The 19,214-nt window shown below is 35.2% G+C and overlaps 1 protein-coding gene across 2 annotated transcripts in view; it reads right to left on the minus strand.

Moving 5' to 3' along the window:
- Nucleotides 1-3,506: 3,506 nt before the first annotated feature.
- The window catches only part of LOC149233451 (U-box domain-containing protein 15-like), a 47,404-nt gene continuing 31,696 nt past the window's right edge, over nucleotides 3,507-19,214 (minus strand). For both annotated transcript variants that reach the window (XM_089379760.1, XM_089379761.1), the window contains 2 exons: nucleotides 5,649-6,089; nucleotides 3,507-5,559 (listed from right to left, as the gene is read on the minus strand). In XM_089379760.1, coding sequence (XP_089235886.1) covers nucleotides 4,498-5,559; nucleotides 5,649-6,089 — 1,503 coding nt within the window. In that variant the 3' untranslated portion in view covers nucleotides 3,507-4,497. The remainder of the gene's footprint in view (nucleotides 5,560-5,648; nucleotides 6,090-19,214) is intronic.

Here is a 19,214-nt window from a genome sequence, read left to right on the forward strand (position 1 = left end):
TGAATTAGACATCATGTAATATCAATAATATTATTTTTATGTGCTATCTGTAAACTTCATATTAAGTATTGCAGAAATTATATCTCCCTCATCCATCCTAAAAAGTAATTTTTTTAACTTTAAAGTTGATGTAAAATTAAGGTGGCAATTGAAGTATTTTATGTATGGTTGATAATAAAGTTTTTTATTATTACTAATTTTTATTTTTTAATGTAACTATTTATTTATTATTTTTAAATGTAATATTACATGAGAACATCTCTCTCAAATTGGGTTGTAGAGCGCCTCTCGATGCAAAAACTATTTGACTAAATAAATTTTAAGATTATGAGATTAACAACGTGTACTATTAGCACAAACTCCAATGAAAAGAAACATGCTAGATATATAAGTGTAACAAGATCTAAAGAGGCATGAAGTTGACATAAGCCTATATTTAAACATTACCATATATTTGGAAGTACTAAATATTGACATATTCCAAAAGAACAACATAGCTCAAAGCTAGTTGATTAAGAGACAGGTAATTTTTTTGTTATCGCCTAAAAAGGTTTATACGGAATCAAATGTATATGTAATAATTGGTCAACTTGGTAGTGGATTCACATGGGCAATGAGTGAGAAGAAGTGTAGATAGAGATCAAGATATTCATCAATGTACACATGAACTTATCATTATGATATAAAGATGTAATTGGGTTATTCGAGAGTTCTCCTAAGGTATAAAGAGTCACTGTAAGTCATCATTATAATATTTTTGAGAGTTGTGCCCCATGGCTATATTTGGCATACATTTGTATGTGTAGACTTATCACGCTTTATCGTCCATTGGGTTCACAACATTTCGTAGCAAATTGATGATTTTTGGTCTAGCGCATTCAAGCCATTCCTCACATGGTTTGAGTTATTTCTTTGGATAAGGATCTCTAAATTCAATGTCACTTGTGGGAAAGAAGACATCTTCTAATATATCTATTCAAAATTTCAACATTGAAAGCATAGGATTTGGAAAGCTATAATCCATACAATTTAGGCATTTAGCCAGAGCTAAAACCCTGCTTAAACTACTAATGTTCACTAAATCAGATCTATTTAAAGATTGTGAGTTCCAAATGCAACAAGACTAATGGACTCTAAAAAGTGCAACAATATGTTGTAGGTTCAAAATTCAAATTTGTTAGGCCAAAATTGGATTGTCACTTATACAACCTCACCCTTTTGATATAGATTAAAAGTAGCGAGATTCAATGAATCCTCCATAATTCTCGTGTACAATGATGACTTATATATATATATATATATATATATATATATATATATATATATATACTCATTGATTTGCCTATGTGAGCCCACTATCAAGCTAACCTGCTAACCTACTGTGACATACATACTTAGTCTGTGTTATGTATTCCATTAGGGTCATATCAATATTTTATTTTATTTTCATGGAGCATGTGCATTTCATCTTAATTTACAATGTCGAGTAAAACTTTACAAGTAAGAATTGCCCCTTATACAATCCATTGTATGTGTGATGATAAAAGAATTGGACTCGTTGATGTTTACTACTTTAGAAGGAACATCTAAGATTGGTCCAGGAATCATTTAACTCTTCAATCATATTGTTTGTGTAAAAATTTTACAACTTTGAGTCCCTATAATGTGAGTGTGAATATACTTCAGTTTTAATGATAGTTTAATAAATTCATTAACAGCCTTACATAAAGGGATAAACAACAACTTTTTTTATTTTGCAAAACATCAGTAAAACAGTTTCATGAAGGAATAAAAAAATCTTCAGCCCATCATGTATGATTTACCATACACCCTAGATCATTCAAAAATCAAGATACACGGTGTGCCATTCTTACAGCTATCAAAAGTTGGGAGCTTCATATAACTTGCAAACCATGTCACCTTGGAAATTTTGGAAAATTTCAAGGTCTAATATTCATGATGGCGGAGATTGAGGTCATGGCAACAACGATGGAGCCTGAGATTACAATGAAATTAGTGATGGAGTTAAAGGCAGTAGTCAAAAAGCAGTGGGTGATGCATCTAAAAAGGGGTTATTCTCTTTGATACAATACTATGTACTGTCATAGTAAATTGTGACTTTCCCTTGTCTTCTTGCATAGTCAATTGTGATTTTCCTTTCTCTTTTTGCAATTGCCATTTAAATATAATAGTATTTGAAATTGCAATAGGTTTAGGTTAAAGTTTTATGAGAGCCAACATTCTCATATGTCAATTTTCTATTTGGTATATTTCAAAATTATTTCACAATATTCGCCATTTTTTTACAATCCTGATGATAGCATCCCACCCACTGGTAGACAGATGGCTTTTCATCCAACATTGAGGATAGCAGCTAGCCCAGCCTAAGCCTAACCCCAACCCGGTTCAGATTATTAAAAAAACAAAAAAACCAAAACCAAAACCAAAAACACTTTTTGGTTTGGTAACCTTTTCATCCAACATTGAGGATAGCAGCTAGCCCAGCCTAAGCCTAACCCAACCTGGTTCAGATTATTAAAAAAAAATTAAAAAACCAAAACCAAAACCTTCACCACTTTTTGGTTTGGTAACGATAGGTTCAATACAATGAACCTCCAGTATGGGTAAAGACACCAGAACATATAAATACAATATATACATAAAACACTAAAATTAAACCATTTTTTAAATCTGACCATTTTAAATTCCTCGTAACAAACATGTTTACTACAAAATTGGAATGCTTAAATTCCCCCAAAAAAAATTGTTCAATGTAACCACTGATTGTCTTGGCCGTTTTTGGCCTGTTTTTCTACACTCTGCACAAAAACGGAAGAAAAGCGCAGCGCAGCAAACAAAATAACTATTTTCTGTTATTATGGTGTTGCCCATATTTAGCCTGCAATTTCTAATTTTCTATGGCTCGTAACATTTGGTTGCACACTCAGTTTGAGTAACTATCTTGCCAAATACCCCGGGACTTTCACTTTGACCTCCTCCCTTTTTTTGAGCCATCCATTTGAGTGGGGACTTTCACTTTGACCTCCTCCCTTTTTCTTGAGCCATCCATTTGAGTGGGGTAGTCTATGGCAAGAATGAAAGCCTGGTCAATAGATCAATACTTAGTTGAATCACCAGTTAACCAAGGCCCTGTCAGCCTATAGAGTAGTGTTACACATTTTCAAGGTAAACTCTTTAAATCATGTGCCATGATAAAATAAATTAGACATCTCGTTTAAAATCAATTCTATCTGCTACTAAGATGTAGGACACACACCCCTGTGCATCCCATTTATATGCATATAAACAAGGAAATAAAAAATTCCTTAAAAACAGAGATACTCTGTTGTTTATATGCTCTCCAATCATTTATGCTGTCTGCTCTATTTGGCAGAATGGCATCGTTGTGTAGCCAAAAGCATTGCCATGGCCCTCATGAAGGCACACGTGGATACGGGCTAGTAAGAGAATTGAGGACTTCAGAATATAATTGACAGCCGAGGAAATTCCATCAGGAAGAGAATTCTATTCTTGTCAAAATTTAAAAATTTTATGAATAGTCTTCCGAGTTACAGCTTCTCTGAACAACAGAGCAGCATTAATCTGTGTTTTCAGATTACAAGAACAGAATCAACGATAAATTAAAAATATAGTATTATCACACTAGGTTCACAATTGACTGATGACAAACATAACCATCAAAATGAACTGTGTCTAGACATCCTGACACTTCGTGTCTGATGTCCTTGATTGAAGAATGCAAATGGTGTAATGGCCTGGTAAGCTTTCGTTCCTGGGATGCTTGCTTGTTCTACAGCTTCCCAAGCAATTGCATGCTTCTTTTCATTTATGTGTCCACTGCACCATTCATAATCTACAAGTCTAAATCCAGCAGCATCCACCCACACTACTCTCTAACTTGTCAAATCAGATAAAGATTCTCTTCATCCTAACCATCCCAACTACAAGCAAGAACAGCATCCCCCTTCAAAAATGTAAATTGTTAGTTTCCTTCAGTATGCACAAGTTCTGGTAAGTAACACCAGAACTATAAGGCTGGTCATGTTTGTCAACGCTCCTTCTGGCCTTAAAACCACTGAAGCTGAAACACATTTAAACGTGCACCAGAAAATATTCTAGCAGAACATGTCGAAGCACCAAACTAACTTCTCCACTGACACATACCCAGATATAGAATCCAAGTTAAGAAGTTTAAAATCCAGTGAGGGTGATGTCACGTCTGGTGCAGAACTAGAATCCCAAGGGATTGGAAGACAGAAAAAGGGATCCCAATTGCTGTCAGGTAACTTTGTTCTTTTAACAATACCTGATAAAGAATGCAACCTTAAATTTGCGTATAATGCAGTTCATGTTCAGCTATCTGGTTTGTGAGCTACACAAGATGAGGGTTACATTTCCAATTAAGAATGCACCCTTTAATTTTCATGACATGCAGTTCATGTTCAGCCATCTAGTTTATGAAGTACACGGGCACATTTATGGAACATGTTCCTGTTTGCTTATAAGGTTCAACAGATCTCTTGCCTTCCGTCTGGCTCTAGTAGTTCCATTCTGAGCAAGTTCAATCAAGTATTCAAATACACCAAGCTGCATTGCTGCCAACAAATGAGATGAATCATTCATACCCAAAGCCAGCAATACAGCAGCAGCATTCTCCTTGTTACGAGCTGAACCTGAATGGATCAATTCAACAAGGATGTCTATAGCAGAGTGCTGGCCAATGGCAATCCGGCCCTCCTGATGAGTAGCAAGTATTGCAAGAATAGCAAGAGCTTCATCAACCATTCCAATGCTTTGGTCAACAAGCAACACTATTAGAGGAGGAACAACTCCAGCCCTAACAGCCCTAAATTTGTTCCCTTGATAAATTGATAAATTAAAAATAGCAGTAGCAGCATCCTTTTTCCCTCTCACAGTTCCATCACGAAGTAGATCAACTAAAGGAGGGATGGCTCCTGAAGCCCCAATGATCACTTTATTCTCATCCACAACAGACAAGCTGAAAAGGGTCGCAGCAGCATTTTCTCTTGCTTCCATGCTACCATGCTTCAGGACATCTATTATACGATTGATAGCACCTGCTTGAACAATAAATGCCTTATTGCTGCTGTGAATAGATAAATTTAAAAGGGCAGTGACTGCATGCTCCTGGGTCTTCATGTCAGTTGAAGATAACAATTTCACTAACTGTGGAATAGCTCCTGCCTCTGCAATTAAAAGCCTGTTATCTGCATTTCTTTTTGCAAGTAGTCGAATCTCTTCTGCAGCAGCTCTTTGCACATCTATCTGTCTAGAATAGAGCTGCTGGACCAAAATATCTATACTTGTTCTGTTTCCAAAAGAGACATCCGAGCTATCAGACCGACTAGAACCTGCTTTATTTGGCATTTCAACACCATGCCTTTCACACCATTGTGCAATCAAGCTTCGAAGAACGTAATTTGGTGTTAAAGTCAGGTGGGGTAAAACTTGCTGAGTTTTGGGGCATGTTTTGTGTCCTGAGTCAAGCCATCTCTGAATGTATAATCGGTCATATGTCTACACACAACCAGCACACATTTTATTTAATTTTTCTAAACTAACTGCATATTCAACTTCAAATATATACAAAAGAGATTGGTCCCTACCTGTCCTGTGGCAACAATAACAGGATCTTGCATTATTTCTAATGAAATTGGACAACGGAAATCTTCTGGACAAACAGGAGAACTAATCTTCTCTAATGAGACTTCAGATAAAGAGAGACTGTCCAAACCAATCGTATCTCCTCCAAGGCTTCCAATCTCTTGCATATCTTTCATCTTTTTCAGAAGATAAAGTATATGTTCAGCAGTCTCACCGATATCACCACCTCTTTCTTTCATAAGTTTATCCACTGCCCTTGACTCCACAGTTAAATCCGACACTGTTCCAAGCTGGAGTTTGTCTGCTAGCCTTTCGAGAACAGCAGAATCTGCATTTCTACCATCCTTGTGTGAAAGGGCAATCATAATATCCATATAAAGTTCAATATCTTGAGTATCAGCCCTCCCTTTGGATCTCTTTAACTGCAAGTGCATTAATTCAACCTGAATGCAACCAATGGCTCAATCAGCAGTATGAAATGATTTGTACTTACAAAGCTAAAAAGCTTGCCAAGGCTGCATTAATATATTATTGAATGCATGCAAAATACATGGCCATCAAGAACTAATACTCTCAATTTTAAGAATGTACCAGTGACTCAAAAAAACAAACCCAGGCCCCAAGTATTCAGCTGACAAAAAAAGAATTTTATTTTGTGAAAAATGCATAAGATGAAGCACATCTCTGATCAGGACAACCCCAACAACTCCTGTGATATCCAATGTCACCATAAGTTGTATTCATGCTGTATTAAAAGTATTAATTTGTTCTCCCAAACTTTAGACAGCAATGACTAAAGATAGGGTGCCCATTAGTTCCTGACTTGTATAGACAGTTCGAGATTGACAACAAAATTTCAGGCTTACTTTCAAAAAAAATGAGAAAAGAAAACTAAGGATCTCTTCCTCTGATCATGCTTGAACAGAAAACAGTATAAACCTAACTGTTTCAAAATTTTGAATCAATCTTCAATCCAATAATAAAATCTAACTCAGTTTGACCTAAATATTGAATCATTTCCCCTCTAATTTGTAGTTTCTTTTCTTTCCAGCTTTCATCATTCAAGTAGCTGCCATAAACGTGTACAAAACAACTGCTTTCACTTCAAGAAGTTCTTATATGTCTAGATGTTAAAGACGCCTCTCATTTAACGTCTTTGGAGCTTATACTCTCCAGCAGTCAGTGGAATTGTAAAAAGAAAGATCAAACTATATCTAAAAGCTGTTTAAGCATACTGCATTGAGAAACTAAATTGGTAATGTAGTGCCAACAGAAGATTTCACATTGAATAATTAAGTAAAGAAAGCAGGAAAAATTTTCAGCATTGAACATAGAGTCTAATCTGCAGCAATTAACCTGCAACATTCCTCTTGATCGTGTTGCGCTATTTTTTGTCAAAGTTCCAAGGAAGCAGATGTACCTATTTTTTCAAAAGATTGACATCATCAACCATCAGCGTTATGTGTCATTGTAAACCCATTATGCAAGTTTTTAATGTAAACAATGCTAGTAGGACCATGTATGTATGTAACAACCTAGGTAAGCCTATTACTTTGGCAAAAATTTCATCCTAGGAGGTTTTTCGTCTTACAGACTCATTTGTGTTTCTAAACACGAATGGTTGGGACTCAGCGTAGTCTTTCCCTCCAACCTCACCCCAAAGCTAGGGTGGAATTTGTCGTCAAAGTCTAAGGTCAGTCCTAGTGTTCTAGTCAAATTTTATTCAAAAAGAATTTGGAAATAATTTAAGCTAATTGGCTAAATTATTTTATTATAAATCACTTGGTCTACTAGATCATATTGTGTCACAGAATTGAGTATGTAATTTGAAGGTCTAAGCCGAACGGGTATTCCCCCTTTAAAGCTTGAATTGTAAAAATTATGTAAAAAATATTTTAGTGCATGGTCCTTCGTACTTAAACACCATGGCTAATATATTAGAGGGTGGGAAAATATTTAATCCCCTCAAGTGTCAATTCGTTAAATTTTCTGGCAAAAATAAATTAAAATCCTAAGCCAAAAATTTAATTTATTAGAGTCAAAATTAAAAACCTAGAAAAATTAAATTCTCCAAATGGAAAAATTCGTGGGTATCAAAAACATTAAGTTTTGGTGGTCCCCCACAAAGGGAATATTGGAAATTTCAAGAAAAAATGGACCCTTGGACTTTAGCGATTAAGTGAAAGTCAATTTTTTCTGTAAATTAGTTCAAAATAATTAATTTTGAGCGAATAAAAAAAGGATTTAATGAGAAATTTGAAAATTCCTCAAAAAATAAAAATTCAGTGGCTAAGATTAAAAGATGATAAAGTATTTTCAAACAGCCAAGATTATTTTGACGAGGATCAAGCCAGCTAGTCGTTATTTTCCACTTGGAGGATTTATCTATATATAGAGAGTCAATTGTATGTCAAAGCCATCTAAAATTTGACTAAGAAATTGTTGCTGAAACATTGATGTAACACTATTGTCCCGCTGGAAACATTTATTTGAATCATAATAAAGACTTTAGGGTGCAGTTAAAGGTGTCAAGTGTTAGTTGATTTGTGGTATGTGTTGGGTATGGGTTTTCCTATATTGTGTTGATTAATGTTAAAATTTGTTTTTCATTAGATGGGGATAAGATCATTCTATTGATAGATTTTGGGTTTATCTTAGATGATTTGATTCGCCATATTGTCTAGCAAATTTTCTTGAGAAATATATGGTGTTTGCAGGTTCCCCAATTCTTGGTCTCCAAGTTCACAAACTATGGGCATAAACCGACTTTGTTTGGATTCCAAATATTTATGTGGTTGATTTAAATTTCGCTTAGCCTATAGCATGCATTAATTTTTAAAGAATTTTTAGCCATTTATCAAAGAAAAAACTCCATAAAAATTATTTCTCAAAATTTATTTCAAAACATTTGTACATTTGTAAATTTTGTAAATAGATTTGTAAAATAATTTTGTATATTATTTTTGTTAATTGGGGTTTCGGGGTTTTTAGATTTTTTGTATATATTGGGGTTTCGGGCATTTGTATATCTATTTGTGATCAAGTGGAGAAAGTTGGAATAAAGCTAGATCTAGTCCCTTGAAGGCAAGATCTAGTCTCTAAAAATTTTTGCAGGGCCAGCTATTTAAGAAACCAAACAGAATTGCAGATCTAAAGGAATAAAAAATTTCTAAAGTTGGGGTTTCAAGTTTTATCCCTCTCGGACCCAGATCTGGCGTCTCCAAGGCCAACGTTGGCCTCTAAACCACTTTTGTCATCACTTTTTCCCTCTAAGTCATCCTTTTAGGGCTTTTTAGGTTGGTCGTACCCTCTAGGGGCCTCGGCCTCCCCTTTTAGCCCTTGCATTAGGGTTTCAAGACCTTGAAAGGCCTAGTCATGGGCCCTAGGCCACACAGTTGCCCTCCCAATCCCTAGACAGTTGCCTCAAAGGCTAGTCATGGCCTTTTTAGGCCATAATTTGCCCTAGTTACCCTAGCGTCAAGCCCTTTGGGGCTTTCCCTCTCTCCTTTGCCCTTCACTCTCCCTTCTGTGGCTTTCTTGACCCTTATTCAACCCCTCTTTGCCCTTTTTGTTGACTTTCTTGAGCCTTTTCCTTAGCCTCTAGCACTCTTCTAGCCCTATTTTGACCCTCAACCATTTCTGAAATTTTTTGGGACTAAATAATTGGTGGGTTTTGCAGAATTTTGGACTCGAAAAAATTGATTTGTAGGTGGCAACTTCATTGCAAAATTTTGGCAAGTTTGGGCAAAGTGATCTTCAAGGCCTTAGGCCTAGGGTTTGCACTCTAAACCCTAATTTATCACTGTTTTGTTACAGTTGTAAATTCTGATTTATAATAGTGACTTAAAATCCCTAACATACACATTAAATTGGTCAAAATGCTCTAAAATTGCAAAATTCAATTTTTCTATAAATTTGGCCACTTGGTCATTGAGAATCTAGCTTGGATCTAAATTTTAGCTTGCTGGAAATTTTCTGCATAAGTGCTAGATCAGATCTGAATTTTTCTGAATAACACATCTAAATGGGCTCAACAATTGAATTCTTCAGTTTTGGCAAATTTTTCCAAGTTTTGGGCTTAATTTTGGTACTTGTTACAACATCAATAGTTCACTGATTTTAGGATCTACTTACTGCTATAATAAGTTAAATCAGATCTGATATAAGTCTAAACATTGCATCTTAAAGTGGGCTAAAACTCATAATTTACATTAGAAAAGTGTTGGACATCTCATTGATCATCTGTGGCTATCATAGGCATGTTGTTTCTCGAATCTAAAGCGATTTTATTACTACTGTCATAAGAATAACAAGTGTTGATATTTCTAAAGTATCACTGCTGATTTTGATTATTGGAAATCTAACATTCGTTTGTCTTGTCTTAAGCTCTAATAATTGTCAAAGTTTGCACTTAAGACACTCACACATCTAAGCTCTAAGTTTCTAAATCTTGTTTAAGTTACTTTTGACATCTTAAGTTTTACTCTTGAGCATCTTTCATTATTGGCATCTTGTGGATTTGATATTGGCATCATCATTGGCATTTACTTGATTGAAATATCTTTGAAGATCTCTAATTGTTTCAATTGTGGCATTGTCTTTAATAATCTTGCAATTGATATTTTGACTAAGTGTGAGTTAAGTTATTACAGGATTTGTGTACATCCCATAGTCATTAGAACTTTGTGATTTATCTTGAGGGATTCAACCCTTCTTAGTGGTTAACACAGTGACCTTGCAGTTGTCAGAGCCACAATCTCTACAACGTCGGAGGAACTAGGTGGTTGGAACACAGGGGGAGGTATTGTTAATCAAACCATTGTCTGCTTCTCGTTGGCTTCCATCTCACAACCTACTCTGAAGACTGTTTCTCAAAACAGTTAAGGGAAAGGTTTCATTTAGACTAAGCATATAATCTACGATTAACCAAGATCTTTGCATCACACATAGGTCTTAAGAGTTGCATTGCATATAGGTTAGTCAATCATATAAGCAGCATTTGTCCATCCAGTTACTTGGTCATAATTTATAATAAGCAAGAGCTTTTGACTCCATAAGGCACTAGTCTCCATTCTAAATCTAATTGAATCCTTAATCTTGTTAAATTAAACCAAGTAACTAAGCCACTCCGCTGTGTCTCCCGGGCAAGTTGGTTTCCAACTTGCTTTCCATCATCTCATTTCCATAGGGACTACCCCCCATAGGCTATTGTTGGGAGACAGCTAGAACAGAGTGGGCGGGGATCAGAGTGACAACCCCCGCCCTAAGTCATTATAGCAGTGCCTGTACAATCCGAGCGACAACAGATCTCATCCACCCTTTTTCCAATTTGCTATTTAAAAAAAAAAAGTAATCTGCTGAAGCTGGAACTCTGTCCAATCCATTCGATAGATCTATCATACAGTGAATTATATTTGACGTGTACAGTATTACAATCTAACCATTAACTATGCCATTGGCTCACTGACCATTTAAACCAAGTATCCCCTATCATAGGAAATTTTGAGACAGACTTTAGCTATCTGATATGTCAGACTCTACCCATGTTACTATTGTAGTGAACATTTCTAAAAATGTTTCCAAATATGAAAAAGGAATGCAACATAACTATATAAACTAGCAACAGCCTGCGAAGTACTATAGACTCTTAGCAATCACTTGAGGATGCTTTAGGATCAAAGAAAGGAAAATAACAATTTGAGGAGATGCAACATTTAGAAGACAGGACACTGATTGTTGGAAGAGTTCAGACCCCAACCTTTTCACATATTATGGAAACATTTTAGGAATGGGTTCAAGAGTTAGTAAATGGTTTTCAGACAACTAAAAGACGATCAAAATTATATCAAAGTGTCAATAAAAGAATAGAATAGTAGAATGTATATTGCAATCCAATGGTGAAATTGCTTCAAGAAATGGCATCTCTGTAGAAAACCAAGATATTTTATGTTTTAAATTGGAAAATTCCTAGTTATAACAAGTCTAAACTTCGGAATTTGCAAGGCCCTTCTCTATGAATTCTTAATCTACTAGACGAGTGCATATTGCATGAGCAATTGTTGCAATGAGACCATAGATTTTGTGGCACTTAATTATTCAAATTTAACAAACTTATTTATCTTAGTGTTCCACAAGGACACATGCTACATTTCCCACACTCCAAGGACTAGGGGCCACTAGGGGAAATGTCGCCCCACATCCACCTTTGGGGGAGACATGGGGAAATGTTTCCCCAGTATTGAGGATATGTTTATGGGGCACTTATTGAGGACAACTTGATGATTGAGCATTATTTTTTCATTATAGTGGCATTTTTGGGGGTCGGGCTAGACCTATCCACCTTGTATCATGGATTTTTGTGTTAGAGCTTTTAGTGGATATTAGCTCTTGTAAAGGAAAAGTGTTTGGTTTCCTCATTATATATAGAGGAAGCACTACCCTCATTTGGATCACTGCTACTTGTGGAGATAACACGCAACCCATCTACTCTTATTCTCTTATCTAAGCTATGGATGAATATCTAGTGAGACCTTCTGGAAAGATGAAGTTTGAATTGTGGACTATTTTTCAAGTTTAATGAATGGTTCATGGCTAGGGTTTATCGATGAGCAATGATTTATCAAGTAAGTGTTCTTCCTGAGTTTGTGGATTTATTTGTTATATGTATTAAGTGCAATTGTGCTTATCTAGTGGTGAGGATGCATTCTTTGCATATTATTCTTGGATAGAACCTATATTGTAAACCCTGAGAAGAGTTCTAGTGGAGAATCTTCCCTTTATTTCCCCTTGAGAGCTTGCAAAAGTCATAGGAGGATCTTTTAAGATTAATAGTGGACAACCCTAGTCATCACTCTACAGAAGGAGCTCCTCAGGTTAGTAGTGAACAACATTACTCATCACCCTTTGGAAAGATGAAGTTTGAATTGTGGACTATTTTTCAAGTTTAATGAATGGTTCATGGCTAGGGTTTATCGATGAGCAATGATTTATCAAGTAAGTGTTCTTCCTGAGTTTGTGGATTTATTTGTTATATGTATTAAGTGCAATTGTGCTTATCTAGTGGTGAGGATGCATTCTTTGCATATTATTCTTGGATAGAACCTATATTGTAAACCCTGAGAAGAGTTCTAGTGGAGAATCTTCCCTTTATTTCGCCTTGAGAGCTTGCAAAAGTCATAGGAGGATCTTTTAAGATTAATAGTGGACAACCCTAGTCATCACTCTACAGAAGGAGCTCCTCAGGTTAGTAGTGAACAACATTACTCATCACCCTTTATCCATTCTTTAACTTTCCAAGAGAGTCCCTAGTTTGACTCCATGTGCCAAAAAAAAAGGCACTAATCTCTCCCAATAATCAATCATTGAACTCAGATTTTAACCTTTTATTTTATGTTTTGTGGTTAGACTAGGGTTTGTGACAGCTATACTTTAATTTGCAGCCATAGATAAGTTAGACGTCTAGGGTGGGTTAGCACTTGTATGGTCAAAAATACATCTTATCATCATTTATTACATCGCTGATTTATGTTTCAGCCCTTTAAGGACTTTACGTCTTGCATTTTAGGACTGCTAATTGCTACCTTGTTTTCAGAAATAGTTAGTTAGTTTAACCTTAGTTTCACTTATATTTTCATCCCTAATTTTAATTGGTCATTTGCTTGTTAAAGCACTGATTTGTTTGCTACTGTTATAACTTCATATATTACTGAAGTCTACCATCTTTCACATAAGTTTTACAGCAGCTACAGCTTTTTCTTATTTTGTAATGTTGGGGTGCCCTCTTTGACCTATCTTAAATCTAGAAACTTCACACACTCAAATCTAGAAATTGCTTTGAATGAACCACTTTGTTCTCACCTTAAACATCTTATTTTACTGGTGGTGTTATGAGTAGCTAATATAGGAGAACTTATACTTGAATTACCTTTAGCCTAAGGATTCCTTGAAGTTACTAGCGAAGCCTCCCTTGTGTTGAATCCATCCTTCCGTAAAAAGGGAAAGTTATGTGCTACTTTATTTTCAGAAATAGTTAGTTAGTTTAACCTTAGTTTAACTTATATTTTCATCCCTAATTTTCATTGGTCATTTGCCTGTAAAGCACTGGTTTGTTTGCTACTGTTATAACTTCATATATTGCTGAAATATACCATCTTTCACATAAGTTTTACAGCAGCCATAGCTTTAGATTATTTTGTAATGTTGGGGTACCCCCTTGGACCTATCTTAAATCTAGAAACTTCACACACTCAAATCTAGAAATTGCTTTGAATGAACCACCTTGTTCTCACCTTAAACATCCTATTTTAGTGGTGGTGTTATGAGTAGCTAGTATAGGAGAACTGGTACTTGAATTACCTCTTTCCTAAGGATTCCTTGAAGTTACTAGGGAAGCCTCCTTGTGTTGAATCCATCCTTCACTAAAAAGAGAAAGTGATTGCCTAGGTGATAGTGGTAAAATTTCCATATTACACTTGTCTTATCCCCTTGTGAAAGGCTTTGCACTAAGGTACTAGATTTTGTAATAACAAGTACCACGTAACTGGTGTGTGCCAAATCAATTATATAACTTATATGTCGGCAACAATATAGCCCACTTGAAAAATGAGTAAGAATCTATGTTGCATTAGTTTCTGGAACGTTGGGAACTTGGGTACGGTGTCGGGAATGGCTAGAGGTTTCCCCAAAATCTACAGGAAACAGCTAATCCGGAGCTGTAATATTATATAATAAAAAAAATTAAAAATATAAAAATAAATTTATGTAATAATCAAAATTAATATTAAATCAAAATATTCAAATATTAAAATCAATTTAAATATATAAATAATAAATATATAATCTCTCTTATATATACATATATTCTTTGGGTGTCTCTCTTTGAGTCTCTCCCTTTTATATATATAATATTAAAATGTCAAGTTCATTATGACACATGACGAGTCTTTGAAACAGTCTAGCTTAAAAATACAAAGGAACAGGGTTACATATGTTTCTTTAGTTATTCTTAAGAGAAAAAGTAAAGCAACTCTAATGTTTAAACATTGACTGCCACATACAATATGCACACGCAATCTTTTGCAATATATAAACATAAACAACAAAAGAAATACTCATCAGCATGACATCCCAGATATCGCCCTTACATCGAGGTGCCACGCACTTCCTTATCCCATCAAGGGATTGCTCCAGTTTCTCAATTAAAAGGATATCGGTGTTAAGGATGTCTTTGGCCTTTCTTCCTACGAAGGTTTCAACTTAGGCTCATGTTTTGTGGGCAATTCAACATATTTATCTATAGATTTTGTATTCCCCAACCCCAGGGAACGTCAGAACTCCAAAAAAAATAGTCTTCAAAGCTCCCGGAACTTTCCCAAGCTCCCACTGAAAAGGGAGCGTTCCCATACTATTCCAAAGCTCCCAGGAGCACGAGAACCATTGGAACGAGATTCCCAACTCTTGGGAGCGGTTCCCGTGTAACAAAGGTAAGAATTAATATATATGGAAGATAAACTCATTTTACTCATATACATATGATATAGACAATATCATTATTCGATATTGTTATGCTTTGGAATTATATGGAGTTATTCTCTTATTTATTTGGAGTTGTGCAACTCATTGTCATTAGAACCAAGCCAACGTATATATATATATATATATATATATATATATATATATTAGGTTAGGTACAGACTCACTCAATCGCAGAGTAATGTAGTGCAACTTAACAAGTAACTAACACAATTCTGCAAGGAGTGACATGTGATAAGCCCAATGGATAAACCTCGCATGTAGTGCAAGAGTAACACGTGTACACAATACATGAAGCTGACCCATCCATGCACCTTCTTGTAACTTGAGACGCTAACGATACAACATTAATCTTATGTAAATTAGCATTGTTGACCACTGAAGTGTACCGAAATATTTTTGAAGGCTCCATGCCCAAGGATGTATCATAGGCTTCATGTACTATCAGATTTCACCATATCATCAGAGTTTCTCAACTCTACTTTTCTTCTCACCTTCTTCTGTTGTACTCATATTCCACAATCCCTGCGGGGATGATGTAAAGTGATGCTAGTATGATGAATTGAGTCATGTAACAGGCCTAAATAACTTGGGACCTTGTCATCAAGTGAGTTTACTCTGGGAGGTTTTCTTTTACTTGGTTAATTATTATATCCTTACGGGGACTTGATAATTAATTGAATTTTTTTTCCTCCAAGCATAACCCCAAAGTCGGAGTACGGCTTGAAGGCGTGGCCTTAGGTGAGTCCTAGTGACTAGAGTCATTATATATTACCATACTAGATTACTCATAAAATTTCGTGGAATGCGATTAGGTCTAGGGGTCCCTTTTCTTCTTTTTTTTCCACAAAACAGATATTTGAATAAAATTTGAATATATAATGTAAAAAATGATATCTAGAGAAGTTGTGTGGGATATGTGTGCTTAAAATTACACCTCTTACCCTCAAATTTCTACTATGACACACTTTGAGAGGTAAAAATAAGTTCTAGACCCTCAAAATCCATTTTTCTTAAGTTTAGTGGAAAATCTGACAATAAATTAAACTAGAAAAATAAATAACTCCATGTGGCGAAATGACATGGAAATTACTTACAAATTATCTCAAGTCAAAGGAATGAGTCAAAGGACAAGTGGCGCATGATTTGGCACCTTGCATCATAAATACATGGCCCACTCAAGGAAATAGAATTTATGGCATTAATGAGGAAACTGCTTACTTGGAAAATCGAATTTCTTGGAGTAAATGCACATGTGGGGACATCTTATGGAATATTTGATTGAGATTATTATGGAAACATGTCTCCACTTCCACTCCTCTTAGCTCTCACACTCAAGAAGAGGATTAATGCAATTCCCAAGGAGGCCCACGCAATTTCTATAGGAGGATCAACGCATTTCATGAGGATGAGGTGTCATCACATGGTTTGATCATGGAGATTGACATGTGTTAACTTCTTGATTAGTTCACACTTGGCTTGGCTTGTATGCACACTTGGAGTTCGATTTCCTCCCTTGGGATCTTCTCCATGGCCATTTGTCACTTGGTTGCTACATTGGGATTTGCTCCCATTTCTCTATATAATAGAGCTTTGTGCTCTCATTTTGTATCCATTGTTACGAGCTATTGTGCTTGGGGAAGCTCTGCTCTTATGTACACTTGTTCTCAATTGCAATAAAAGACTTTGAGGTTCATTCATGAGTTGTTCCATTGGAGGATGATGATTGGAAGACTATTGGTATAACTTTTTTGCTCATGCTTTGATCAATTTTATTTCCATATGCTCTTGTAGATTTGTTAATGTAAAGTTATTTTGCATTGGCAATTGATTTAGAAGTATGCTCTAGGTGTAGAAATCTCTAGTTATTTTCCAATAAATTCTAGAGTTTTCTTATCATTGTTTTCTTTGCTAGATCTATATGGGACTAATGTTTGATTGAAGTGTTGTAGAAGAAAAATCTTATTGGAATCAAATATCAAGCATGAGGAGAAGTCTTTGGAGAGACCAACCCACTCTTGACACATTCTCCAAGGAGCTCTCATTGGTTCTTTGAGCCTCCATAGTTTTATCTTATAAAGTGGTTGTTGTAGGGGTTTTCTTGGACATAGCTTGTATACAAACAAAATATTTCTAAATTTAAATCTCTTTAAAAAATTGTGCTTTCATTGATCTATTTAGCTATTTAAGAGCATTTTCCAAACTAAGCAAGTGATGGGGTTCACTCCTATCACTTGATTTGTTTTTGTACACTATTTTGTATCATAATTGTTCATTTTACACTCTCTCTCTCTACACTAATTGTGTCTTGGTTTTGCAGCCCATAGTTGGAGTTTTGACAACAAGTGCCTTGAGGAAAGACCATTGAAACTCTAACTATTTTTCTTATAGGACCTCTCAAACATTCAAGATTCATTCTAAGAAGGTCGTAGGCACTAGAAGGAGCCGCAAAGAAGGCTAGGCCGTGGGCCCTATTGGAGCTTGTAATTTTCTGATGTTAGGACTTCACTGGTCCTTGAGGTTACCATAGTTTGGAGGGATTTTCTAGCTTTTTCTAGCTCTCATCTTGTACAAATCTCTTTCATCTTTTGGGCAGCCCTCTAAGAGGCTTTTACATCATTGTAACAAGTTAATAAAAGGCTTAGTTTTCTTGTGGGAGCTTGGGTTTTACCCAAGGCATCCTTTCTCCTTATTTAGAAGGAGGAATTTGTGTGGGTGGATTAACTTTGCTTTTCAATCTTTCCATTTGCATATTTTAAAATTAACACAACCTCACTCTCACACTTTGCTTTTCTAAGTTAGATTTTGCTACAAGTTTTCATTTGATGCTTTGCATTCTATTTTTGCTTTGAAAGTACAAGTTGACATTTTAGAGAAACTCATTTCTTACATGCAAGTATCTCAATTTGTGTAGCAAGTTTAATTTAGTTGTTTAACATTTGCTCTCTTTACAATTTGCCTCACAATAGGCTCACTGGTGGTTTTGCTCATTTATTTTCAAAGCACACTTTACAAGCAAGTTTCATCTTATTTTCAATTTCTATAAGTTTATTGTTTATTTATACAATTTCCTTTACTTATAAAGCTTATGTTTATATGTCTTGTACAATTTTGAGAGCAATATTTCAAGTTATATCATTGTGAGCATATTTCCATTTACTTGAGGCAATTCTTTTTTCGCAAAGCACTAATAAACTTACTTGCATTTCATTTAGGCATTTTTAGCATAGTTTGCGTTTAACTCAATTAACCTCCAAGCATAAGCTTCATTGATAGACATCATAGGGAAAAGACTTTCTTGGAAAATTCTTCCAATTGGTACAAAGTAAGAATAGGGTGTGTGACCCTGTAGTTATGGATGTGACTTGTCCCCTTATAGGAACGAAGACACACACTAGCTAGTAAGACTGAGGGGAAGGGTATTGTTAATGACACCTTCGTGCCCTCAACCCCTCTTTCTTACAGTCACCCTAATTTTTACCGTTTGGCAAGAGTTCAAAAATGAATTTTTCTCACTTAGAGTAAGCATCTAGCTTAAAATTAACCAACATAATTGCATCTAACCTAAGTTAAGTGCATTTCATCTTAATTCATTTTACTTTTCAAGCTATTTTACTTGCAATTTATTTATATGCTTGTCATGATGAAAATGTCTTGAATTGATCATTTTGAAATATCTCTTTAGGCAAGTACCATATCTTTCATTTTGCAAGTAAAGCTTTAGTCATATTGCAGGTTATTTTACATTGCTTCTTTACACGTTTTGGAATTGTCAATGGATAAATTTTGAAAGCATTTCTTTAAGAGCAATTTTTATATCTTGCAATTTGAATCATTTGATTTGCAAGATTACTTGATCTTTTATTTTGAAACATTTCATTTTTAGAGCAAGTGTTATTTATTTTGAAGCAATATTGAAGGCACTGGTTTTATATGCTCATCTTTGATTTATGTGTTGATGGTTATTGAGAATATATTTCATTTCATATTGTTTATCATACTTGTTGAACTTGCTCATAATCTCTAAGTAATCAAAT

The sequence above is a fragment of the Pinus tabuliformis genome, chromosome J, assembly GCF_031772625.1.
Source record: "Pinus tabuliformis cultivar Carrire ecotype Pingquan chromosome J, CPIR1, whole genome shotgun sequence".
Taxonomy (NCBI): Eukaryota; Viridiplantae; Streptophyta; class Pinopsida; order Pinales; family Pinaceae; genus Pinus; species Pinus tabuliformis.